The sequence below is a fragment of the Myotis nattereri genome (genome assembly GCF_964212035.1).
Source record: "Myotis nattereri genome assembly, chromosome: 11".
In the NCBI taxonomy this organism is placed as follows: domain Eukaryota; kingdom Metazoa; phylum Chordata; class Mammalia; order Chiroptera; family Vespertilionidae; genus Myotis; species Myotis nattereri.
In genome coordinates, this window is record NC_138086.1 from 3,678,265 (window position 1) to 3,704,765 (window position 26,501).

A 26,501-nucleotide genomic window follows, 5' to 3' on the forward strand; every position below is an offset into this window, starting at 1 on the left:
GAGAGCCGCTGCTTGTTTGCTCATAACCGCATGGCGGCCATGGGCCTTTTATGTAAGAGACCAGAAGCCGGGTGCACAAATTCGTGCACAAGTGAGGTCCAGCCGTCTGCCCCCATGGGGCCCAATCAGGCTGGGCCGGCAGGAGTGAGGGGATGTGCGGGGGCCAATGGGGCCAGGATGGTGGGGGGGGGGGGGGCACAGGCAGTTGGTTGGCCGGCCCACCCCTGATGGGGGGGAGGGGAAGGGGGTGTGAGGGCGATCCAGGGCGGGGCTGTGGGAGGTTGAGAGGGGTTGATCGGGGTTGATCGGGCCAGTTGGCTGCCGCAGTGCGCATCACAGTGACCAGTTATTCTGGTCACTTGGCTTTTATATATATATATACTAGAGGCCCGATGCACAAAAATTTGTGCACTGGGGGGTGAGGGGGGTGAGTTCCTCAGCCTGGCCTGTGCCTTCTCGCAGTCTGGGACCCCTCGGGAGATAACGACCTGCTGGCTTAGGCCCGCTCCCGGATGGCAGAGGGCAGGCCCAATCCCTAGGTGCAGCCCCTGGTTGGGCTCAGAGCAGGGATTGGGGAGTTGGGGCGCCACCCCGTCATGCACAGAGCAGGGCGGATTGGGAGGTTGCGATGCCACCCTCAGTCACGCTCAGGGTAGGGCCGATTGGGGGGTTGGGGCACCACCCCCTGTCACACTCAAGGCAGGGTCGATGGGGAGGTTGGGGTGGCGGCACCACCCCGTCACACACAGAGCAGGGCCAATCAGGGGGTTGGGGCGCTGCCCCCTGTCACGCACAGAGAAGGGCCGATCAGGAGGTTGGGGAGCTCCCCCCCGTCACACACAGAGCAGGGTCAATCAGGGGGTTGGGGAGCTCCCCGCTGTCACGCACAGAACAGGGTCGATCAGGGGGTTGGGGAGCTCCCCCCGTCACTCACGGAATAGGGCCAATAGGGGAGTTGGGGCACCGCCCCCTGTCACGCACACAGCAGGGCCGATCAGGGGGTTGGGGCGCCGCCACTCTCACACTCAGGGCAGGGCCGATGGGGAGGTTATGGCTCTACCCCATCACACACAGAGCAGGGCCCGTGGGGTGGGGGGGTTGGGGCGCCGCACCCTGTCACACACAGAGCCGCAGGGCGATCAAGGGGTTGGGGCACCCCCTGTCACACACAGAGCTGCAGGGCGATTAGGGGGTTGGGAAGCTCCCCCCTATCAGGTACAGAGCAGGGCCGATCAGGTGGTTGGGGCGCCTTCCACTGTCACAAACAGAGCAGGGCCGATAGGGAGGTTGTGGCCCCACCCCCGTCACACACAGAACCGCAGGGTGATCAGGGGGTTTGGGCGCTGCCCCCTGTCTCGCTGATCCCGGTGCCGGGAGGCCTCGCGGCTCCGCTGATCCCGGTGCTGGGAGGCATATTACCCTTTTACTATATAGAATAGAGGCCTGGTGTATGGGTGGGGGCTGGGTGGTTTGCCCTGAAGGGTGTCCTGGATCAGGGTGGGGGTCCCCACTGGGGTGCCTGGCCAGCCTGGATGAGGGGATAATGGCTGTTTGCAGCTGGTCACACACCCTTCAGGGTGGGGGTCCCCACTGGGGTGCCTGGCCAGTCTGGGTGAGGGGCTGAGGGCTGTTTTCATGCTGGGACTGAAGCTCCCAACTGCTCCTGTTTTTCTTTTTCTTTTTTTATTCTGGGCCAGCTTTAGCTCTGGCTCCAGCTCTAAGGCTTCAGCTGCTGAAAGCAGGTATCTGGTTTGTTTGGGTTCTATAATCGAAACTCTGTATCAACTCCAGCTCTGAGATCCCGGCTGTCTGAAGGCTGGTTTCTGGGGTTTTGTTTAGCTTCTATATTTGTTACAATGTTTCTTAAACTGCAAGCTCAGAGGCCGGCAAGGCAGGCGGGGAACATTGGGTTCCTCCGTCACTGAAGCAAGCAAGCCTCATGTTCAGTTTAAGCTGCCTGGCTGCCGGCCGCCATCTTGGCTGGCAGTTAATTTGCGTATTGCCCTGATTAGCCAATGGGAACGGTAGCGGTCGTAAGCCAATTACCATGTTTCTCTTTTGTTAGATAGGATTAGAGGCCCGGTGCACAAAAATATGTGCACTCAGGGGTGGTCCCTCAGCCAGGCTTGTGCCCTCTCGCAGTCTGGACCCCTCGGGGGATGACCACCTGCTGTCTTAGGCCCGCTCCCTGGGGGGACTGGACCTAAGCTGGCAGTCAGACATCCCTCTGGCAGCCTGGCAGCCCTTGGGGGATATCCACTTGCCAGCGGGGAGCCGACCTAAGCTGCAGTCAGACATCCTGAGCGCTGCTGAGGAAGCAGGAGAGGCTCCCACCACACTGCTCTACTGGCAGCCGTCAGCCTGGCTTGTGGCTGAGCACACTGACCACCAGAGGGCAGCTCCTGCATTGAGCATCTGCCCCCTGGTGGTCAGTGTGTGTCATAGTGACCAGTCATTCCCAGTCTTTCTGCTGTTAGGGTCAGTTTGCATATTACCCTTTTACTATATAGGATTGAGACCTGGTGCACGGGAGGGGGCCAGCTGGTTTGCTCTGAAGGGTGTTCCAGATCAGGGTGGGGGTCCCGTTTGGGTGCCTGGCCAGCCTGCGTGAGGGGCTGATGGCTGTTTGCAGCTGGTCACACCCCCTTCAGGGTGGGGGTCTCCACTGGTGTGCCTGGCCAGCCTGGATGACGGGCTGATGGCTGTTTGCAGCTGGTCACACCCTCTTCAGGGTGGGGGTCCCCACTGGAGTGCCTGGCCAGCCTGCATGACAGGCTGATGGCTATTGCAGCTGGCCACACCCCCTTCAGGGTGGGGGTCCCCACGGGGGTGCTTGGCCAGTCTGGGTGAGGGGATGAGGGCTGTTTTCAGGCTGGCAGGTGACTGAAGCTCCAGGCCTCTATTTTTTTTCTTTTTTCTTTTTTTCTGGGATTTATTTACCTTCTAAAGCTGTCACTGGAGCTGAGAGCTGGCTCCAGCTCTGAGGCCGTGGCTGGCTGAAAGCAGGTATCTGAGTTTGTTTAGCTTCTATAATTGAAACTTTGTTACCATCACTGGCGCTCTAAGCTCTGAGCCCGATGCCGGCTGAAAGCAGGTATCTGGAGTTTGCTTAGCTTCTATAATTGCAACATTGTTGCATCCAGAGCTCAGAGCTGGGCTGAGGCAGGCAGGGAACCTTGGCTTCCTCCATCACTGGAGCAAGCAAGCCTCCTGCTCGCTTCAGCTGTGTGGCTGCCGGCCGCCATCTTTGTTGGCAGTTATTTTGCATATCCTGCTGATTAGCCAATGGGAAGGGTAGCAAAGTTACGGTTAATTACCATGTTTCTCTATTATTAGATAGGATCCCATTGGCTAATCAGTGTGATATGCAAATTAACCGCCAACAAAGATGGCAGCTAATTTGCATACATAGGCTCCAAGTGGCAGTGCGAAGCCTGGTGACAACGCAGGCGTTCTGCCCCAACCCACTAGTGGAGGGCCTCTAGGCCTGCTTGGTCAGCGCTGCCGGGGGGATGGAGGAGCAGAGACACAGCCCGCAGGGAGGCCAGCACCCAGCAGCCCCAAACCCGCCTCGGTGGTGGGGTTGGAGGAGCAGAGACACAGCCCACAGGGGGGCGGGCACCAGCAACCCCAAGCCCCATGGCCCAGGAGACGCTGGGGCCACTGGGGTCAGAGTAGTAGAGACACAGCCCGCAGGGGGGCCGGCACCCAGCCGCCCCAAGACCCGCCTCAGCGCTGGGGTTGGAGGAACAGAAACACAGCCCTCAGGGGTCCCTGCACCCAGCCGCCCCAAGCCCTGCCTCGGTGCTGGGGTCAGAGGAGCAGAGACACAGCCTGCAGTGGGGCCCAGCACCCAGCCACCCCAAGCCCCACAGCCATGGCAGGGCTGGAGCCACTGGGGTCAGAGGAGCAGAGACACATCCTGCAGGGGGGGGGGGGGGCAGCTCCCAGCAGCCCCAAGCCCCGTGGCCGAGGAGGTTCTGGGGCTGCTGAGGATGCTGAGGCTGCTGGGGGATGCTGGGGCCAGAGGAGCAGAGACACAAGCCTGCAGCGGGGCCTAGCACCCAGCAGTCCCTAACCCCACCTCGGCGCTGGGGTTGGAGGAGCACAGATACAGCCTGCAGGGGGGCGGGCACCCAGCAGCTCCAAGCCCTGTGGCCGAGGAGGCTCTGGGGCCGCTGGGGCCAGAGAAGCAGAGACACAAGCCTGCAGCGGGGCCTGGCACCCAGCAGCCCCTAACTCCGAGGCTGCAGAGGCGCTGGGGCCACTGGGGCTGCAGCAGAGACACAAACCGGCAGGAAACCTATGGAAAGGGAGATAAACTGTCATAACTTTATCTCCCTTTCCACAAGATGAGAAAACTGACCCTGATTATTTAGTGATATGGCCCACACCTTTCCACAAGCACAGGGTATGTTATGACCACTCCCAGGAAGTGATCAGAATACTGGTCAGAATACTGTTTCCAGGGAATAACACTACTGTGGCAAATTATCTAAGAGAGGAAACAAGCTTTTGGGTTTATTCTGAAGGTCAGAGAACAGACCACCCCAACATATGCCATGCTGTTATATTGACGATCTTGACCTGTAGATGCTTGAAAAATAGCAAATGCAAGGAGAGGTTTTCACTGAAGTCTCCTTCTCTGCCTAAAATCGGACCCCCCAAAAGGTTCCCTTGATGGGAAAAGTGCCATCAGCCAGTGAAGACTGACTCCTGTCACAGGACAGGAGACTAGAAGTTGACATCACCTCCAAACTTTGTTACAAACTATCTCCCCCACCCCCATTCATCTTTCCTAAAAATCATGTACTCTCCTCTAAGAGGCCTACATCTCCCGTCCCCTCTCCCTAGGAATAAGGAATTTAAATCTGGATTCTAAGCCACTTTGGGAAGTTATTCATTTTTCCCTGGGATCTCCCACATATACACTAGGTACACATGTTAATGAACTTTTGTTTTTCTCTTGGTAATCTCTCACAATCGGAACTGCTGGCTCCTAACACCCTCCCCTGCCGACCTGATCGTCCCTAACCACTCTGCCTGCCCGCCTCATCGCCCCTAACCGCCCTCCCCTGCCAGCCTCATCGCCCCTAACTGCCCTCCCCTGCCGGCCTCATCGCCCCTAACTGCCCTCCCCTGCCGGCCTCATCGTCCCTAACTGCCCTCCCCTGCCGGCCTCATCGCAAGATGTCCAGTCTATCCGGTCTAATTAGCATATTACCCTTTTATTAGTATAGATGGCCCAGCACACTGCATACGGTCTGCCCCTGCATCTGCAGATGCACAACCACAAATCTAAAATACTGTTTTTGATCCATGGTTGGTTGAATCTGCCAATGCAAAACCTGGGGATACAGACTGCCAACTACATATTTATTGAAAAAAATCCATATATAAGTGGATCTGTGCATTTCAAACACACATTGTCCCCGGGTCAACTGTACTTTTAAATTCTCCAGCAGCCACATTTAAAAAGTAAAAAGAAGCTTGAAACTTTAACAAGTGAAATTTTAAAACATATTTTATTTAACCCAGAATATCAAAATAATATCATTATAGCATGTAATCAGTGCAAAAAATTTAATACTTTACATTTTCCCCACACTACGTATATGATTTGCACACACAGCATGTTGCACATCTAATTTTTTTAATCCTCACACAGGATGTTTTTTTTTATTGATGAGGGGGGCATCAATGAGAGAAACAGCCATCGGTTGCCTCCCGTACGTGAGACTGGGGATTAAACCCACAACCTAGGTATGTGCCCTCACCAAGAATCGAACCCGCAGCCAAAACCGGTTTGGCTCAGTGGATAGAGCATCGGCTTGCGGACTGAAGGGTCCCAGGTTCGATTCCGGCCAAGGGCATGTACCTGGGTTGCGGGCACATCCCCAGTGGGAGATGTGCAGGAGGCAGCTGATCGATGTTTCTCTCTCATCGATGTTTCTAACTCTCTATCTCTCTCCCTTCCTCTCTGTAAAAAATCAAAATATATTAAAAAAAAAAAAAAGAATCGAACCCGCAACCCTTCAGTGCACAGATCTAACAATGCTCCAACCAACTGAGCTACACCTGCCAGGGCTCTTAACTGAATGACAAACTCACTAGTGGGGCTCACCAGTACCTGTGAACTGGAAGAACAATCCATGAACTTGAAAATAGATCAACAGAGACTGTCCAGTCCAAAAGAAAGGTGAACACGGAACAATGTGCAGCATGCATGTTAGGCCATAAAATAATTCTTCATAAATTTTTTAAAAATTAAAATCATGCAAAGCATAGTTTGTAAAATAAAACTAGAAATAAAATAAAAACCAGAAAATTCACAAATACATGGAAATTAAACAGCACACACTTCATCAACTAACAGATCAAAGAAATAATTAGGGAAATGAGAAAAGACTTTGAGACAAATGAGCACAGGATGATGGAGGAAAATTTATGACTGGAAATATTTTCCTAACTGCAAAATGCAAGCAACTAATTCAAGTTGTTTTTTTAATCTGCAGGTCAAACAAAATATGCCTCTGGGCTATTCTGACAAGCAGCCAAAGTATGACCTGTGAGAAAAGCAAACAGAATCAAAACAGCTATTTTCACTGCTTTCCCTTCTACCTCCTGCTGGACTTTCAGTCAATACCACATATTTCATACTTTCTAAAGGGTTTCTATGTTCCTTTCCCTTCCTCCACCAAATCATATACTTCCTGAATACAGGAGCATTCCCTATCTATTAAAACATGAACAAAAAGTTTTGCTCATGGCTTCATATTACTACACAATGTGAAGGAATTAATACTTAGTCACAATCACCCTTGACAGATATTGCTTAAATTACAGCACCCAATTTTGCTGAAGCCAGAAAACCCTTACGCCAAGCTAGCTCCTAATAACGATCACTGACAAACACTGCTTGAAAATGAACAACCCTTGCTCCTAGCCTAATCTGATTCAGTGGACTCTAATGTTTGTTTTAAAGCTTCCCAGTAATTCTGACAGACAGCTAGGGTGGGAATCCTTGTGGACCCAGTCAACTGCTATCAATCAGAGCAGACCCTCCAGAAGTAAAGCTTAACTGCCATATTGTCACATAAATACTTCCTAGAATGAGTTAAATCCCACAAAAGTCAAAATTAGAAGCCAGGATCATGCAAAAATAATTAAAATAAATACTTCTCCAAAAGAAAGACCCCATAACATGTCCTTAAAAATTGGCTATAAAATTATTCCAAAATAAGGAAGTGAAAATTAAGCAACAAAAACCAAGGCTAGAACTGAGGCCATGAATCCTGTAACTTCATTTATTCGACAATTATTTCTTCAGCTCTTAAGCAACCTGTGGGTCGCGACCCCTGAAAATACATCCTGCATATCAGATATTTACGATTCATAACAGTAGCAAAATTACAGTTATGAAGTAGCAACGAAAATAATTTTATGGTTGGGGGTCACCACAACATGAGGAACTGTATTAAAGGGTCACGGCATTGGGAAGGTTGAGAACCACTGAATGTATTTCAGGCATTGTCCTACATACTTGGCATACAGGGATGTCCAAGATAACAAAAATCTCTACCCTTGAGTAGGTTATAGTCTAAGGGGCGGAGACAAACAATAACCCCAATATATACGTATGTAATCTAACTTAAGGTATTTATTGGGGAAAATAGAGCAGGACAGTAAAGAAGATGGAAAATAAGGAGGGACGTGATCAGGACCAAGACATGATTGCTTTATGCAGGCAGCTCTGGCTGGGAACGCAGGGAGCTGGAATAGCTGTTGAAGGGGATTAACGTGGGAGCAAGGTGACCATGTGTAGGTATACACACTGAGGGGGAAAGTGATCCCAGAAGAGGATGAAATAAGTAGGAATAACTACTGGGAATCAAGGGCTTAAAAGGCAAAGAGCTGGGACTCTGAGCTTGGAATCCCGACTCTTATTGGAAGGCAGAAAGAAGTCTGTATTGAAAAGGCAAATGGAGCCCAACTGGTGTGGCTCAGTGGTTGAGCATCAACCTATGAACCAGGAGGTCATGGTTTGATTCCCGGTCAGGGCAGGTGCCTGGGTTGCGGGCTCAATCTCCAGTGGGGGGCATGCAGAAGGCAGCTGGTCAATGATTCTCTCTCATCCTTGATGTTTCTCCATCTCTCTCCTCTCTGAAATCAATAAAAATCCTATATAATAAAGAGCTAATATGCAAATGGTCATCACGCCCTCATGCCATCACGCCGTTAACTGCTCACTCAACATTGGGGAGAGAGGAATGGGACCAGCCAGGCACAAATGAGCTCTCCAGAGAGGAATGGGGACCAGGAGGCACAAATGAGCTCTCCAGAGAGGAATGGGGACCAGGAGGCACAAATGAGCTCTCCAGAGAGGAATGGGACCAGCCAGGCTGCGGCTGGGAGAGGGACAAGCTGCCCGCACCACAGTCCCGGGCGCCAGAGGCTGGGGCCGTGGCCCACGAGAGGGACAAGCCACCCACCCCATGGTCCCGGGCGCCAGCGGCTGGGGCTACGCCCCGGGAGAGAGAGAAGCCGCATGCCCTATGGTCCCTGTGGTCCCAGGCACCAGCTTCTGCAGTCCAGGAGAGTGACAAGCTGCCCACCCCGCGGTCCTGGGCGCCAGCGTCTGGGGCTGTGGCCTGGGAGAGAGAGAAGCCGCATGCCCTATGGTCCCTATGGTCCCAGGCACCAGCTTCTGCAGTCCAGGAGAGTGACAAGCTGCCCACCCCGCGGTCCTGGGCGCCAGCGTCTGGGTCTGTGGCCCGGGAGAGGGACAAGCCGCCTGCCCCACGGTCCCGGGCACCTGTGGCTGTGGCCCAGGATGCCGCCCGCCCACAGTCCCCAGCAGCTGTGGCCGGCCCGGGTGAAGCCGGCCCGGGTTCTGGGTGACTGCGGCCAGGCAGAGGGAGGGAAGCCTGGGTCCCAAGTGCCTGAGACTGGCCGGAGAAGGGAATCCTGGGTCCCGGGTACGAGGCGAGGAAGAGGAGGTTAGGGGCGATCAAGCCAGCAGGGGAGCAGGCAGAGGTGGTTAGGGGCAATCAGGCAGGCAGACAGAGGGGTTAGGGGAAATCAGGCAGGCAAACAAGCGAGCCATTAGGAGCCAGTGGTCCCAGATTGTGAGAGGCAGTCAGACATCCCCCAAGGGGACCCAGACTGGAGAAGGTGCAGGCTGGGCTGAGGAAGTGCCCCCCCCCGCCTGTGCACAAATTTCATGCACCGGGCCTCTAGTATATATACAAAAAAAATAAAGGCAAGTGGAGGCCTCTACTAGGTGTACCAGATAATAATGTGGATTTTTTTCAATAGATGGAGTTACACATATGTTGATATTTATGCGATCTGATATGTATGCTATTTTGTTGTATTGACAGCAAGCTTCAAAACTTCATATGTCAAATTTGCTGCAAGTGTTAACATCATAGATATTTTTACACTTAAAAATGTCGAATTTCATGTCAAAAAAAGAGCATTTGCGGGAAGTTTTAATTCATTACTTTATTTTGAGAAAAAGTTATCGTATCCTTCGGGAAGCTTATGGTGAACATGCTCCATCTCAAGATACTTGTGACGCTGGTTTACACGCTTTAAAAGTGATGATTTCCATGTGAAAGACAAAGAACGTCCAGGTCAACCGGAAAAGTTTGAAGACCAACAGTTACAAGCATTATTGGGTGAAGGTGCGTGTCAAACTCAAAAACAACTTGCAGAAAGATTAAACGTTGCTCAGCAAACAATTTCTGATCGTTTACAGGCAATGGAAAAGATTTTAAAGGAAGGAAAATGGGTGCCACATCAACTGAACAAAAGACAAATGGAAAACCGAAAAGTCATCAGTAAAACGTTGCTTCAATGGCACAAAATAAAGTCTTTTTTGCATCGAATTGTGGCTGGCGATGAAAAGTGGATTATTTTGAGAATCCCAAACGCACAAAATCATGAGTTGATCCAGGTCAACCATCAACATCGACTGCAAGGCCAAATCGCTTTGGAAAGAAGACAATGCTCTGCGTTTGGTGGGATCAGGAAGGTGTGGTGAATTATGAGCTTCTAAAACCAGGTGAAACCGTTACTGCTGATCGCTACCGACAACAAATAATCAATTTAAACCACACTTTGATCGTGAAACAACCAGAATGTGCCACAAGACATGGCATAGTAATTTTGCTTCATGATGACGCACCATCACACACTTCAAAACCAGTTAAAGACACGTTAAAAGATCTTGCCTGGGAAGTATTAACCCACCCGCTGTATTCACCAGACCTTGCTCCTTCAAATTACCACTTGTTTTGATCGATGGCACACGCACTTTCTAAGCAGCACTTCAAAACATATGAAGAAGTGGAAAATTGATTCTATGAATGGTTTGCCTCAAAACAAGAGAAGTTCTATTGGGAGGTATCCACAAATTATCTGAAAGATGGGGGAAATGTGTAGCTAGCGATGGACATTACTTTGAATAAAGCACTTTTGATGTTTCTCTTGAAATTATCGTGTTTTCTTTGATTACAAAATCTGCATTATTAACCGGTACACCTAGTATTTTCTGAAGAAGAGAGCAATCTCATCTCCAGACAGAGTAAACAGGAAAAATTGTAAAGGTAACCCAGTGAGATATTACTACAGCAAGTTGGAAGAGGAAAACAATTTCCAAAAGAAGTTAGGAATGATGGTAAATGTGGGCAACCTTGTGCTTGGACAAAGGCATATAATGCAAACAAAAGACCACACCTAACGATGCAAAAGCAAGAGCATCTTTTCTCTCTCCCAGAATATGGAATGTGAAATGGGTATGGAAAGAGTCATGACTCAAATCCTAAGAAACTAAGACAAGAATCCTGTGCCTTTTTATTCTTATTACATCTTCTGCAGTCATTTCTCATCTGTTCTCCTCTAGAATATAGACAAGTCCTTCTTTCCTGTCTGTCACACTGAGCAGAAGCATGAGAACAAACTGTCCACATTAGCTCAATGTTCTAAAGCAGCGTTTCTCAACCGGTGGGTCGCGACCCCTTTGGCGGTCAAATGACCCTTTCACAGGGGTCGCCCAAATACATCCTGCATATCAAATATTTACATTACAATTCATAACAGTAGCAAAATTACAGTTATGAAGGAGTAACGAAAATAATTTTATGGTTGGGGGTCACAACGTGAGGAACTGTATTAAAGGGTCGCAGCATTAGGAAGGTTGAGAACCACTGTTCTAAAGGGAGAGGAGCACATCCCTGACGTCAGGGGAAGAGTGCTGAGCAGGACAGGAGTGCCAGTGCCCTTGTCTGCAGACTCTCCTCCTAAGGCTTAACCTACCCTAGACATGGTTTTAATAAGGGAGTCAATTAGGTGTGTATCTATAATTAACACAACTTCCTTAGAATTCTATTTCCTCACCTTTTCCAGGAACCTGGAACTTAGATTAGAAGCTTATGGAATATTAGCTTGGAACAGAGTTCTAGCAATTGTCTAGTCCAAGGGTCAGCTAACTACAGACCTGGCCACCTGTTTTTGGCCAAATTTGGCTACTGTCTGTTTATGTACATAAGTGTTTACTGGAACATGGCGTGCCAATTCAACTACACATTGTCTACAGCTGCTTGCAAGCTACACAGGTAGAGGAATTGCAATAGAAGCCATGTGATCCACAGAGCCCACTTTGGGCCTTTACAAAGTTTGCCAACCTCTGCACTGGTTCAGTGATTTTCAACCTTTTTCATCTGAAGGTTACAAAAACTAATTACTAAAATACTGAAGCACACCAAAAAATATTATTTTTGCCCATCTGACAAAAATAGGTATACTGTTGATTTACTTAAAAAAATAATTACCTACCCTTTTTGCTCCAAGGTGACTTTTTAACAAATCAGATGCCTATACTTGTATATAAGGATTTCTGATGCCAAGAATTAACTGATCAAATGCAACCTTATTATGCAACGTGATCAATAAGACGCAACTCTGTTATATGACCCACATATTTATGGTTCAAGACAGGGCATTCACACCACACAGCTATTGTTGTGTTAGCTGTTGTCATTTTTTTTTTAATTTGACAATCTCAGGGAAAAGAGGTCAGTGCCTCTGATTAAAGAGGCACTGCATGTTTTAAAAATTCTTGCAGCACACCAGTTAAAAAAAATCACTGCTCTAAAAGTTCTCAACCTCCTACCCTAGCTGGCTCAGTGGATAGAGCCATCAGCCTGTGGACTGAGGGGTCCTGGATTCAATTCTGGTCAAAGGCACATGCCCGGGTTGTGGGCTCAATCCCCAGTAGGAGGCGTGCAGGAAGCAGCCAATCAATGATTCTCTCTCATCACTAATGTTTCTATCTCTCTCCCTCTCCTTTTCCTCTATGAAAATTAAAAAATATACTTAAAAGTTCTCAATCTCTTTTTTTTTTTTTACCTCAATGCCATTCTCACGTATTGTGAATCACTATCGAAGTCAAAACTCAGTATTTTACTGGTAAGGAAACCCAGACCCTTTATTTAAACAGTAACTAGAAAAAAGGATCAGGGTAATGTTCGAGAACTTAGAAAATGAGCATATTAGCCTTACAGTTTTACATGAAATTCTGAGTAGCCAAGCAAAATGTTCACAAAGAGCCCACACCTATATCATGTTGCTTGAAAAATAATGTATCCTCATTGTTTTAAAATCTTATAGGGCCCCTGGACAGGTTCTCCTAATATGAACTTAGTATTTTGTTTACACAGTGTAGTGCACAAGGCCATTTGTTTGTCTTGCGACTGACTTTCCTCTTCTGGTGTTGGGAAATCAATAGCTGACAAGTCCTGACAGATAGCAAGGTTCTGCCTCCCAACATGGAAGCTATCAAACCCGGACCCTTGAGTTCTCAATCATCCTTGGCGGCCTGGAAGAGGACCAGTAGCCTGCCTGAGCTTGGCCAACTGGGTGTTCCCATCATGACTTAGAATCTACAGGAAATGACACCCATCCCTCTTTTTAAAAAATTAATCCTTCTAGCCCTAACCGGTTTGGCTCAGTGGATAGAGCGTCGGCCTGCGGACTGAGGAGTCCCAGGTTCGATTCCGGTCAAGGGCATGTACCTTGGTTGCGGGCACATCCCCAGTAGGAGGCGTGCAGGAGGCAGCTGATCGATGTTTCTCTCTCATCGATGTTTCTAACTCTCTCTTCCTTCCCCTCTGTGAAAAAAAAAAATCAATAAAATATATATTTAAAACAAAATTAATCCTTCTAGCCCTAGCTGGTTTTGTTCAGTGGACAGAGCAGTCAGCCTGGGTTTGATTCCAGTAAAGGGCACATGCCTGGGTTGTGGGCTCGATCCCCAGTAGGAGGCGTGCAGGAGGAAGCTGATCAATGATTCTCTCTCATCATTGATGTTTCTATCGCTCTCCCTCTCCCTGCCTCTCTGAAATCAATAAAAATATATAAGAAGAAGAAAACGAATCTTTCTAAAGGACCAGCCACTACGTTTAAGAAATGTCAAAGAAAGGGACAAAGCCCTTCCAGCAATCTTTCTTCCTTCCACAGATAGAGTGATTGTGGTGCATGCTGTGGGCACTGGGCTCTCCCCAGGTGCAGAGGAGAATGTCATTAATGCACTTCCTAGAAGCCTTCCCTGCTGCCTCTGAGTTACAGTCTGCCAGGCAAGGCACTCCTAGGAGGCTTGAGTCACAATCGTCACAGCTGTTCTCGGGAGACAGAGGCAGGGCACACACAGGCGACAAAAGGTTCTCAGAGGTCAGGGAGCTCTTGGAAACCATGTGCTGCATCTGGGCTTGTAGGAGCTGTGATAGGGGTGGCTTCTCAAGTCTCAATAGCATCAAATGTCAGCTCCTCCAGTGCTGCAGACTCAGTCACAGGGCTTCCAGGCAAGGTTCTTGTATCAGACTGACAGAAACAGAGAAGGGTTTCCTGAGCACTGCACCTCCAGCCCTGCCAAGAGTTGTAGAGGCTCTGATTCCTGTAGTAAAGCCCTCCATACCTGGAATGTACAGCACAGCTTCTGTTGTCCTGACTGATAAAACCCAAATAAGCCGGCACTACTGCACAGCTGCACACAGGTCCATTCTCCTCCAGCAAGCTAGCATTTTCACATTTGCTTAATCCATCCCAAATCTTCCTTTTACAGATGTGAAAACTAAGACTAACCAGTTAGTAAACAAGCAAACCCAGACTTCCACTCAGGTGTACCAATACAGAGCTCTTGAACTTACTTAGCAAGCAACCTTAGAACACAGCTCTGATTTCCTATGTCGAAATATTACGGGGCAACCAGGTCTTCCTCAAATGTAGGTAGGAAGATCACTCACACATGGTACCTACTAAATCACGCAGACAGAATCGTTCTAACGTACAGGCTGCAATCTGGTGGCCTACAAGACACATGTGTCTTTGAATTATGTGGGGGTTTTTAAGTTAATCAACTTAATTGCCAATATTTTAAAAACAGAACTGTAAGTATAGAGTTCCATTTTCTCTCAAAAAAGAAAGAAAATATCAAAATATCTAGACTAGTGGACCCAAATTTACCACAGCTAAGTCAACTGAAGATGTACAGCATCTGGCCAAACAGAAAGAAGGCTCCTGCACTTATATGAAAAATAACCATGAGGGAGTGGCACCACAGAGCCTGCCTGGGAGAAAAGACTGTGGGTGCCTCCTTTCTCCAGTCTTTTGCTTGACTTTATCAACTACCAAGGTACCTATCCTTCCGAAAGAATCTCAAGGAACTGCCCACTATTCTTGTTTTTTAAATAAACAAAGTCAAATTCCAATAGTAAGAGTTTCAGAAGGTAAGAACAGAGGAGATGAAAAGCAGAAAAACAATAAGAAGAAAATTCCGCAGAACTGAATTGAAGGATGCATATTTCCAGGCTAAAGTGTTAACTAAATGCATGGCACAATAAAGACAAAAGACCTATGCCAATGACATTTTGGAACACGGGAGGAAAGGAAAATCATCATCAGAAATAAAGAACTGTCATCAGAAATTCTCAAGAGCAGAAATGGAAGACAGAACATGTATGGTAATACAACCAAAAATCTACGGAAAATGCATTCAAATCTACAATTATAGATCTAACAAATCATCATTCGACTGAAAAGGTTATATAGAATTTGTTCATAATACACGGGTCTCAAAAAATTTACCTTCACGCACCCATTCTTAGAAAGCTGAGCGTTTTACTTTATGTTAATTAATTTGAAAATATATAACAAGGGATAATTTTTCCAGAAAAATGTATCAGAATGACCAGTGAATGTAAAAAGCTAAACTAACCAAAAACAGAAGGAACTGAAAAGTAACTTAAAGAGGCACCAGACCAAACTGGCTTTGCAGACTAGAGTTCTTCCAACATTTAATAAAGAGATTTTTACACTGCCCCAGAAAGCTTCACAACTCATTCTAGGAAGCCACTTATCTTGTAAAAAATAGGATAGCACATGTGCACAAATACAAAGGAAGACAACTATAATGATCTTTTACAATCATAAATGAATCCTAAAGTAAAATCAACAATACAGTAAAAGAATAAAATATGCAGCACAAGGTTTTGAATCCAAGAATGCAAGGCTGGTTCAACATTGAAAATCAATATATCCTATATAATAAAAGAGAAAGATGTAAACTGACCATCCCTCCACGACGCCCACCAGCCAATTAGGCGTGAGTATGCAAATTAACCCGACAAAGATGGCGGGTTAATTTGTATATGCGGGCACCAAGTGGCCTGGGTCCTGGGAACATCCTCAGGACCCAGGCCACTCTGAGCCTGTAGGCCCACGCGTACTCCCTGAGCGGCCGGGGTCACAGAACGCCCTGGCCAGGAGTGGCCTACGGGCACCGGCGCCAAGCAACCCGGGTCTGTCCCGGGACAAGCAGCCAGGGGCGCCAAGCACAAGCGGCCACGGGGCGGGAACTTCCGCCACATGTTCCCACCCCGCGGCCGCTTGTGTGTGCACCCGCACCAAGCAACCCGGATCCCGGGACACCAAGCAGGCCAGGTCCTGGGACAAGCAGCCGGGGGCGCCAAGCGGGCTGGGTCCCGGGACAAGTGGCCGGGGTGGCCAAGTGGGCTGGGTCCTGGGACAAGCGGCCAGGGTGCCAAGCGCAAGCGGCCGCGCCAAGCGGCCTGGGTCCAGCCTGGTGGACACAGCAAATGCAGAGCCGCCAGGCTTGGGGATGTGTCCCCAGCAGCTGCTGCGTGCCGTGTCCGCCAGATCCATGTCCCCCAGCCCACGGACACAGCGAACACGCGGCCGCCGGGCTTGGGGGTGTGCCCCCGGCGGCCGGCCAGACACGCCCCTAGCCCAGTGGACACAACGCAGGGGATTCTCTGTGCATGGGCTGCAGAGGAAACACCTTTTCTTTTCTTTAAAAAATATATTTTATGATTTCTTACAGAGAAGAGGGGAGAGGGATAGACTGTCAGGAACATCGATGAGAGAGAAACACTGATCAGCTGCCTCCTGCACACTCACCACTGGGGATGTGCCCCCAACCAAGGTACATGCCCTTAACAGGAATCAAACCTGGGACCCATCAGTCTGCAGGCAGATGCTCTATCCACTGCGTCAAACCATTTGAAGCATAAACACCTTTTCTGACCGCGCATTGGCTAAGCTCCCTATACGGCACCACTTGCAGTGTTCTTGGTAACTTGGGTTATAAGAATCCAAGAAGGTGACCTGGGTTTTTCCACCTCACTCCTGGAGGAAAAAACGAAGGTCTGCGACTGGAGGGGCTAAGAAATGTCATATCCTGCCCTAGCCGGTTTGGCTCAGTGGATAGAGCCTCGGCCTGCCGACCGCAGGGTCCGGGTTCGATTCTGATCAAGGGCATATACCTAGGTTACAGGCTCCTCCCTGGCCGGGGCCCAGGTCAGGGCTCATGCAGGAGGCAACCAATCAAAGTGTCCCTCTCACATTGATATTTCTGTCTGTCCCTCTCTCTTCCACATTCTCTAAAAATCAATGGTAACATACCCTCAGGTGAGGATAAAAAAAAAAAAAAAAAAAGAAAGAAATGTCATATCTATGAAAGACACATCTTGAAAATGCCTAAAGAAAGTTTGTCATTTTTTCATGGTCAAGGGACTGGAGTCGGTGTTGATGAAAACACCTTGGTGGCTGCGGTGGCTGGCAGTGGCTGCTGTGGCTGCGGTGGCTGGCAGTGGTTGCGGTGGCTGGCAGTGGCTGCTGTGGCTGGCAGTGGCTGCAGTAGCGGGGTGATGGGGCTGGCACCTTCCCTGATCAGCCTGGTAACCTCCCACAGAGGGAGGCCAAACTGTGGTTTAGGCCCGCTCCCCCCAGGGAGCGGGCCTAAACCATCAGTAGGACATCCTCTGAGGGCTCCCAGTCTGTAAGAGGGGGCAGGCTGGGCTGAGGAAACCCCCCCCCCCCAGTGCACGAATTTTGTGCATTGGGCCCCTACTCTATATTGCAAGATAAAAGAAGGGGCCTCATCAACCACCTCAAGAAATACAGAAAAAGCAACTGATAAAATTAAAACCCAACTCACAAAACAAATGTTCTTAGCTAAACAAAAATATCAGAAACCTACAGCAAACACCATACTCAATATTAAAAGAATGCTCATTTAAGTCAAAAAAGATGACAAGACAAAGACACCTGCCATCATCCATATTATTCAACATTATATTGGAGGGCTTGACAATGAAGGTTTCTAGAAGAAGTATAAGAAAAAGAAATGAGATATAAATATTAGAAGAGAAGAGATTGCAAATATGACTAACTAGAAAATCTAAAACATCAAACTATTAAAACAAGATTCTAATAAGCCAGTTGTATATAATTCAATTACAAAAACACTTTTCTATAGATCAGTAACAAATTTGAGAAAGTAATAGGATAAACAAAACTATACCATCCACAATGAAAACAAATATAACATATCTAGGAATTAAACAAGTAAAGTAGAAGAACTATAAAAAGAAAATTGTACTACTATAAGTTCCATTGGGGCAGGAATCTCTGTGTAGTGTGTTCAGTATGCATCCAATCTCTTAGGTAAGTGCCTGGCACATTCAATAAGCATGTGATAGATGACTGACAGGCATAAAAGAACTTAACAAAGGCATTCTCATTGCTGGATGAAAGAACCCATATGGTAAAAATACCAATCGTTCCCAAGTTATGTTAATAAATACAATGAGATCCTAATAAAAATTTCAGAATTATTTACAGAACATGAAGATTCAGAAGTTCATTTTTTTATATTGTAAGAACAATTTTAAAGAAATTTCTTTAAAAGAACATGCTATTTAATACACAAAAAATGAAGCAATAATTTTTAAAAATTTATTATAAACAGTAATTTAACATGTAAAAAAGATGGATAAGATGGAGAATTCAAAAAATCATATTACAACTGTGAGAAGCCCCAAATTCACACCATACCCAAAATAAAGTCTCATCCTATATAATAAAGAGGTAATATGCAAATTGGCCATCACACCCTCACACAAGATGGCCACCTACATGTGGTCACAAGATGGCCAGCAGGGGAGGGCAGTTGTGGGTGATCAGACCAGCGGGGGGGGGGGCCAGTTGGGGGGGACCGGGCCTGCAGGGGAGGGCAGTTGGGGGGGACCGGGCCTGCAGGGGAGGGCAGTTGGGGGGGACCGGGCCTGCAGGGGAGGGCAGTTGGGGGGGACCAGGCCTGCAGGGGAGGGCAGTTGGGGGCAATCAGGCCAGCAGGGGAGGGCAGTTGGGGGTGACTAGGCCTGCAGGGGAGGGCAGCTGGGGGTGACCAGGCCAGCAGGAGAGCAATTAGGCGTCAATCAGGCTGTCAGGGGAGTGGTTAGGGGGTGATCAGGCTGGCAGGCAGAAGCAGTTAGGGGCAACCAGGCAGGCAGGCGAGCAATTGGGAGCCAGCAGTCCCCGATTGTGAGAGGGATGTCTGACTGCCAGTTTAAGGGGTTGGGCCTAAACTGGCACTCAGACATAGCCCAAGGGGTCCCAGATTGGAGAGGGTGCAGGCTGGGCTGAGGGACACACACACACACACACACACACACACACCAGTGCACAAATTTCGTGCACCGGGCCTCTAGTATGGAATAAAAGTTAAATTTAAAAAAATAATAATAAAGCAGCAAAGGAGCATAAAATACTAAAGCATACAGGAACTGTAGGCGTGGCGACACTATTACGGAAAAAAACCATTAAAATATACAAAAAATTATTTAAAACAATGAGAGAGATCAACCACACAATAAAAAAATACAAATGATACAAGCAGGCAGAAAAATAAATACAATGTATGAAAACATAATTTCACTAGACACAAAAGGAAATATAAGTTACAACGTTGAAGCTATTTTTCTCTCTCAAGATTATAAAAAATATAGTAATAAACTCTTAGAAAGTGTATGGGAAATGGGGTACTCTCATACATTACTAAAGGTACCAGCGTTTTTGAGGACAACCTGGCAATAGCTATCAAAATTGTAAACATATGTAATTTCCACTTGAAGCAGTATCTATCCTCCAGAAATATTGGTTTAAGCACACCAAGACGTGTCTATAAATGTTCGGTGCAATGTTTTCTAAAGCAGTGAAAAAGTATAAAACTGAAACGGTTAAACAACAGTGGGTCCAAATGGTGCCCACCTACTGGGGGCTCACCTACTGTAGACTCCCGAAGCTCGCAGGGCCTAACCCTTAAATGGACAAAGGGACAGCAGAATGCTACCTGGTTCCAGTCTTACTGTCAGACCACAGAGCTGTAAATGTACACAGAAAAGAGCAAAGGGGCTCGTAAAAAAAGCATTCATTCTCCAATTCATCCACGTGGCAAATACTTGCTCAACAGTCCCCACGGAGACGTGAAACACAGGGCTCCTAACAGATAGGCTGCACTCGGGTCCTCGTGGGGCTCACAGACTACCAGGAAAGGAAGGTTATAAAGAAAAAGATAACTAAGTAACATTATAAAACGGAGTAAATGTCCGAAGAAAACCCAGGAGCCAGAGAACAGTGGGGAGGGAGGCACAGGAGCAGTAAGTAGGTGGACATACTTGACACAGAACTAAAGCTGCAGCCGGGCGGGGGTGGGGCGGGATGTGCGGAAACTAACTTTCTGGGGTCGGGCTTCCGAGAGCCTTCCATCTGTGGATTACAGTCACTGTCATTCACGAACACGCCAGCTAAAAATGAGAAACGTGAGGACACCCCAACAAGACGTACTGACCGGATGTTCCCCAACCGCACCCCGAAAATGACAGCAAATACACCATTCTGAGCCCCAGAAGGTCGCCAAGAAGGTAAACCATGTATTTCAAAGTTCAGCTCGAAAGATCAAACACGAAAAAAGAAAAAAGAAAAAGAAAGACCTAGCATCGAAGTGGCAAACTGCAGGTCACATCCGCCAAAGGTTTTGACATTTCGGCCAAAACTCCAGGCGGATGACAGTGACACGGCCGAAGAAGGCTCTGATCGACACGAGTGGGTGTCACTGTTTCCATGACGACCGCGCCTCCCGAGTCTGTCAAACTTCCCATCAGCCCTAAAAGTCTCTCCACAGACTTGATCCGTATTAAAAAGCAAACACTAAACCCCTCAATCAACACAACGTAATTTCGCCAGAGAGCGGCGTTGAGGTGTGAGGTCCCGTCAGGCACTTCCGCCTCCGAGCGAGACGCGCGGCCCGGTAATGCGCACGGGTCCCGCTCCCTCCGTGCGCGCAGCCACGCGAGCCGCTAACAGGTTTTCACCGCACGGGCGAGGGGTCCACGGGAAACACGGCTGGGGTGGCCTTCGGGGCTCCACACCTACCCGACGCGCCAGGGCCCCGGCGGCGATCCCTCGCCTCCCGCGACAGGCCGGCCCTCGCCCGCTCCCCGGCCTGCGCTCCGTGCGGGCGCGGCAGCGGTGGGGCCCGCGGGGGCCACGGGGATGCGGCCGGACGCGGCTGGCCAGGACGAGCGGCTCACGTACCTGCGGCGCCGGCTCCTCCGCCCGCTCCCAGCGCGGCCGCCATGCTGCTGCGACGCCCGCTTCCGCCTCGCCCCGCGCGCCAGCTGGGGGCCGGGGCCGGGGCCGGCGGGCCGGAACGGGGACGCGGCGAGCGAGGCGGATCCGGTCGCTGGCCCTGCTCCTCCGCGGGGAGAAAACAACAAACTACCGTAACATGGCCGCCGCCTCGCCGCCGCCGCGGTGCACGCCGGGAGGATGGCGGCCGGAAGGCGCGCCGCGGGGGCGGGGGCGGGGGCGGGGGCGGGGGTGTGTGCGGGTAGGGCCCTCAGAGGCCGCGGCGCCTCCGAGCCTCCTCCGAGAGGCCGAGGCCGAGTGCGGAACAAGAACGGGCTGGCGGCCACCCCGCTCGGCTCCACAAACCCAAACGTTTGAAGCGGGGGCGGGAGCGGCTGCCGGTCGTACTTTGGTCCCAGGTTCTGTCGTAAGCGCTTTGCAGCAGGTGCCGCGCCGTGCTTTACGGCAAGTGGATCTCCCGTGGACAGTGGGAGCGAGCAGGCCGTGCGCGCCTCGGTGGGGCCCGAGTTTAGTGTCAGTGTTTGAACAGGGAGGCGGGGAGCCGGGGCGGGAGTAACTGGCCGAGCTGACGCGGAAGGGAGCGCATAGTCTCGGGCTCCCTCGGTCTGCAGGGCCGCGTGCCCGCGCATGCGCACTGCTGGGCCCGCCGCCGCGCGCGCGCAGCCGGGGTCTGCGTTGGGGCAGGTGCGCGGACTGGGTGCACGGAGCCCAGCTCTGGGTGCTGCCCTGAGACTCGTTTAGGTACCGGGGTTTAAAGAAGAGCCGGAGTCTGCATTTCTGAGCAGCGAAAAGCTCATAAAACGAATCAGTCATAAGTGGCCTGGAGTAAAGGGTATTGGGGGCCAAGGCAGTGATCAGGGAAGGCTGAAAGCTACTGGGATCAGGCGTCCAAAGAGGCTGCCTGGTGGTTAGCGTTTGGCGCGAGGAGGGGAGGATGTCATGGGATCTTCAAATACAGACTGCAAACATTGATTCCAAAGCAGTCGTGGTGGGGGAGATGGGGAAAGGAACGGGTAATTTTACGTAGGGAGAAGACCGAACAGAGGCTCAGCTGTCGAGTGGCTTGTGTGGCTGAGATCCGGAAGCGGACCCCGCGGCGGCCGAGTGTTGGGATAAGCTGGGAAGGCCTGGAAGGGCCAGAGGCATTGTCGGAAGCTGTGGCGTACAGAACGGTTCTAACAGCAGAAGTTACTTGTAGGATTTGTGTTTTAGAAGGATGGCTCTGACAACACGAGAGAGAATAGGCAGCGTGGGTAGGCATGAACCGGGGGTATTCATCCCAGTTAGTAACAATTGCAGCAGTCGCTGCAGGGGAAAGGCTCCTGGATGTATAGAGATGGGCAGGTGAGGAAGCAGTGTAATCAGAGGTGAATGGTAGCAACAACGGAACAAATGAAAACTCAGACACCGCCAACAGTATTGTGGTTACCAGAGGGAACAATGGTGGGGGCAGTAGTACGGGATGAAGGGAGTCAAATACATGGCGGAAGGAAGAAAATGTGGGTGGCGGGCACCAATATGCAGATGATGTATCGTAGAATTGTGTACTTGGAACCCAGGCAATTTTATTAACCAATGTCACTCCAACAAATTAAAAAATTTTAAAGAAGTTTAAATGTTTAAACTTTTTAAAATCAATCTTTTTCAAACATTCAATTAAGAAGGAATATATCATGGGCAAGCAGTTCCAAATCGAACACATTCCGTTTGTGCTGGGTAGCAGATACATTTAAAGGAATTTCAGGAAATAGAGTACAGTGCCCCCCCCCCAAGAAAAAAAAAGTTAACGGTAGAATCTTGATGGCCAAACCAATGTTTACTTTAAAACTTTTTCAACTTTTATATATGTTTCAAATTTGTCATAATACAATGCTTGAACAAAATAAACATTCCTTGTTTTATAACTAATGTAATACCTAAAAAATAAAAGTTTACAAACAACTTTGACTCAACTGCATGTAATTGATGCAAAAAAATAAACAATATGCTTGGCAAGCAAAGTCAAATAACTCTCCATCACAAAGCACATGAACACATCTAGATTTTTATCATTATTGATTTTTTGAGAGAGAAAGGAAGGGGGAGAGAGAAAAAAACAAACATCAGATTGAGAGTGATGCCTCTGGCAGGGTATCTAACCCAAAACCTGGGTATGTGCCCTAACTGGGAATCGAATGGGCGGCCTTTTGGTGCACTGGACAATGCCCAACCAACTGATTCCCGCTGGCCAGGGCTAACACACCCAGATTTAAAATGGCTTACATACCTAATCACTTTTTTTTTTTTTCATCCAGGACGGAATTTCTACCTCAAGGTATTTTCCAGTATAGTTCCACTGGTGATTTTGAGAAGGATGCTTCAAAAAAAAATAAATTCACAAAGCTGCAACAATCTCATAATATGGATACTTTGTAGCCATATTATACTTCTGGAAAGACATGTATCTCAGTTACAAACCACCTGAAACTAAATTTCTCTAAGACTAGATAGAGTCTCTAAACTTTTTTGATCCAACACCCATTGGAAAAATGTTTAAGCCTGGACACCAAATATTTGAAGATCTTGATAAATTACTGTGAGTAAAGGTTTAATGAACCCGTCTATCTTCTCTACAGACAAATACCACTTTGAGTAGACTTTCTGCCTTGTTCTAGAAACCTGAAAAAGGTGGGATGCCAACTGTGTTACTCAGTAACACAGTGTCACAAGTGCCCTCTGGCTGGTTAACTGCTGCTGGCTGCAGAGGGATGAATAATCTCTAGACATCTGTCAGGAAGCCATAACCTTAGGCTCTCTTTACCTGAGTGTGGAGAGCTAATAAACACAGGTAACTATTACAAGAGATATTGGTCCCCAGGCGCGAAGGGTTTCTAAGCCAGAGCAGCTCCCACACCCTCATCTTCTTGCACCTTGTGGAGAGCGGCTACAGCGTTTGGACAGGTTCAAGCCTCAGACCGACTTGTGGCAAAGCCACATACAAGTCCCAGCTTGGAGGGCAAAGTCGTCCCAGCACAAGTATAGCCAAAAGGCTATGGTTGTAAGCTTGACCTTATAGTCCGACCCTGCAGTCCTCATGTAGCTAAGGGATGTGGGCTGTGGGGGGTGCAGCAAGTGCTGCCAAAACAAGGCTTGATAGCGTTCAGAGAATGGCAACAATAGGAAAGAAGCAGATTTAAAACTGGAAAGAACATTGTAAACATCTGCCCTTGTTTTGCTTTGTGTGATCTGACTATAAAGTAAAGCTTCTGCTTACAGGCTGTGTCACTGTTTCCTCATCCAGGCACAGTGACCGCCCCCCACCCCCACCCCGCCCCAGCTGTGTTCTCTTGTGTGTTTTCTTTCATCTTTCACCCCCCTCCTCAGGTTCACCCCCGCGGTGCTGGACACAGTTCACACCCAAGTTCCACTTTGGGTGCCAAGTAACAGTTCACGTGTGGGGAGCTCATGCACACGTGTATGGACTGCAGCAAAGAGCGTCTGATACTGCACTGAGGGACTTTCTCCATCTTCCTAAATGAAGCTGTGCCACGTGTGGCATTATATGAGTGTCAATGCTAGACCTGAGTAGACCCCTGAGTGAGCACTTAGGATCTCATACAGATCCTAGTGAAAATGTAACAGCTCAGCTTTGTTTTTAGTTAAAAGTGAAGACAGAAGCTTTCCTCTTCTGTCAATATGATGAACTGGAAATTCTAGGGCCCCTCCCTCCTGCTACAAAACAGATTCTGCAGAGAACACTTGTGGTGGTTGTATTACTGGGTTTTAGACATTAAAATTTCAAGGGAGCAAGAAAAAAAAAAAAGCAAGACGCTGAGCAATAAGCAGTGAGCAGATAAGAGAGGCAGGGCTTCCCTAAGGCAAGGTGCCCATCAGCAGTGTGGATAGGAAGTGCGTTCTTGGCCCCTATTAGGGGGAGAGAAGATGAACATGGGCTCGCAGATTAAGCCCGAGATTCTGGAAGAACTTCCTCAAATGATGCTCCCACGTTTTTCATACGCAAGGGAAGAAACCGTGATAATTGAGTCAAAAAGTACAAACTCTACATTGGCCACCCAAGGACCTCAGATACGGGAATTACTCAACAATATACGAAATATTTTAGGAAATAAGAGATGGGAGTGAGAAATCAAGAAGGGATCACACAGTGACCGGAAAGCCCTCTAGCTTCCCTTTCTTCCAAACTTTGTTTCATAATCGGGTCTTCAAGCCATTGGGAGGTACCAGTGCTGACAGGACAGGTGGGGAGGTGGGGGGGGGGGGGTGCATGCTGGCCCAGACCAGAGGCATAGACCCACGCCCTGCAAGACAGCTGCCCCCAGGGGGTGTCAGCCAAACAGGGGGGGGCTGTGGGCTGGCAGCTAGGGTAAGGGACACCTGGGCAGAGGGAGGAAGGGATCCCACCGGAGGGGGTACAGTCCAGCTCAGGGAGCACAGACGGAGTGGGTTAGGAGGACATGGTCCCAGGCGCTGTATTTGTGCCGATGGCAGGAGTGGGGCTGAGGGAGAGGAAGGGAGAAAGGTCGATGTCTCCTGCTTACAGGCATGGTGTTGGGAAGTAGACAGCAACACAGGATTCAAGCCCCGCCCGTGGGCATCTGGGCAGCGGAGGTGCAAATGTGAATGAGGCGCCACTCCCGCCCAGGGAACCCCGCTCTGGCCTCCGCCAGCAGCTCTGCGTGATCACGTGAGAACAGCACAGCCCCAGAATGAGTCTGCGAGACCAGGCCCTGAAAACACATTCTATTGAAAGAAGTTCCAGAGCCAGCCACCGACTGAATATGCCACACTCCAAGCCGGCACTGTGGTTCCAACAACACCCATGCATTTTATTCCTCAAGTATTGACTGTTGTTCGGGCGGAGAAATCGGGCCATGCGTTATTGCAACTGAAATATTACGCTTTTGTTTATCATTGTGGCTAATCCCAAATCTCAGGAAGCCACACGGTTGCCCCGAGCATTTGGGGGTGCCTTTTATGGGCCTTAGTTTCCTCACTTGCACGTGAAGGGGAGACACTATTGTTTCTGAGGCGCTGGCGTGGACCAGCACGTGCAGACACTACGCAGCTCCCTGAGCTTTGAGAACTTGAGGAAGATTTCAAGTCCTGCTGGGCTTTTTAAAAAGAGAGAAACTTATTGTCCCATTCCTTCTAGAACAGTGATGGTGAACCTTTTGAGCTCGGCGTGTCAAAATTTTGAAAAACCCTAACTTAACTCTGGTGCCGTGTCACATATAGAAATAGTCATAATTTTTTTTTGATATTTGCAACCATAGTAAAAAAAAGATTTATATTTTTGATATTTATTTTATGTATTTAAATGCCATTTAACAGAAAAATCAACCAAAAAATATGTATAAAATGAACAAAAACAGAAAAACAATGTACATTTAGGAAAAAATAATAATACAAACAATGATAATCAAATGGTACGGAAACTAGAAATTAGTGACTTTTTTGGTGCTGAAGTTTGTCTAATCCTTCGATTGCAG

At 48.8% G+C, this 26,501-nt stretch overlaps 1 protein-coding gene across 1 annotated transcript in view; it reads right to left on the minus strand.

Moving 5' to 3' along the window:
- The window catches only part of RBM33 (RNA binding motif protein 33), a 121,884-nt gene extending 100,525 nt beyond the window's left edge, over positions 1-21,359 (minus strand). Inside the window, exon 1 of the mRNA XM_081101872.1 lies at positions 20,959-21,359. Within this exon, the coding sequence (XP_080957998.1) occupies positions 20,959-21,001 (43 nt within the window). The 5' untranslated portion in view covers positions 21,002-21,359. The remainder of the gene's footprint in view (positions 1-20,958) is intronic.
- Positions 21,360-26,501: the final 5,142 nt, after the last annotated feature.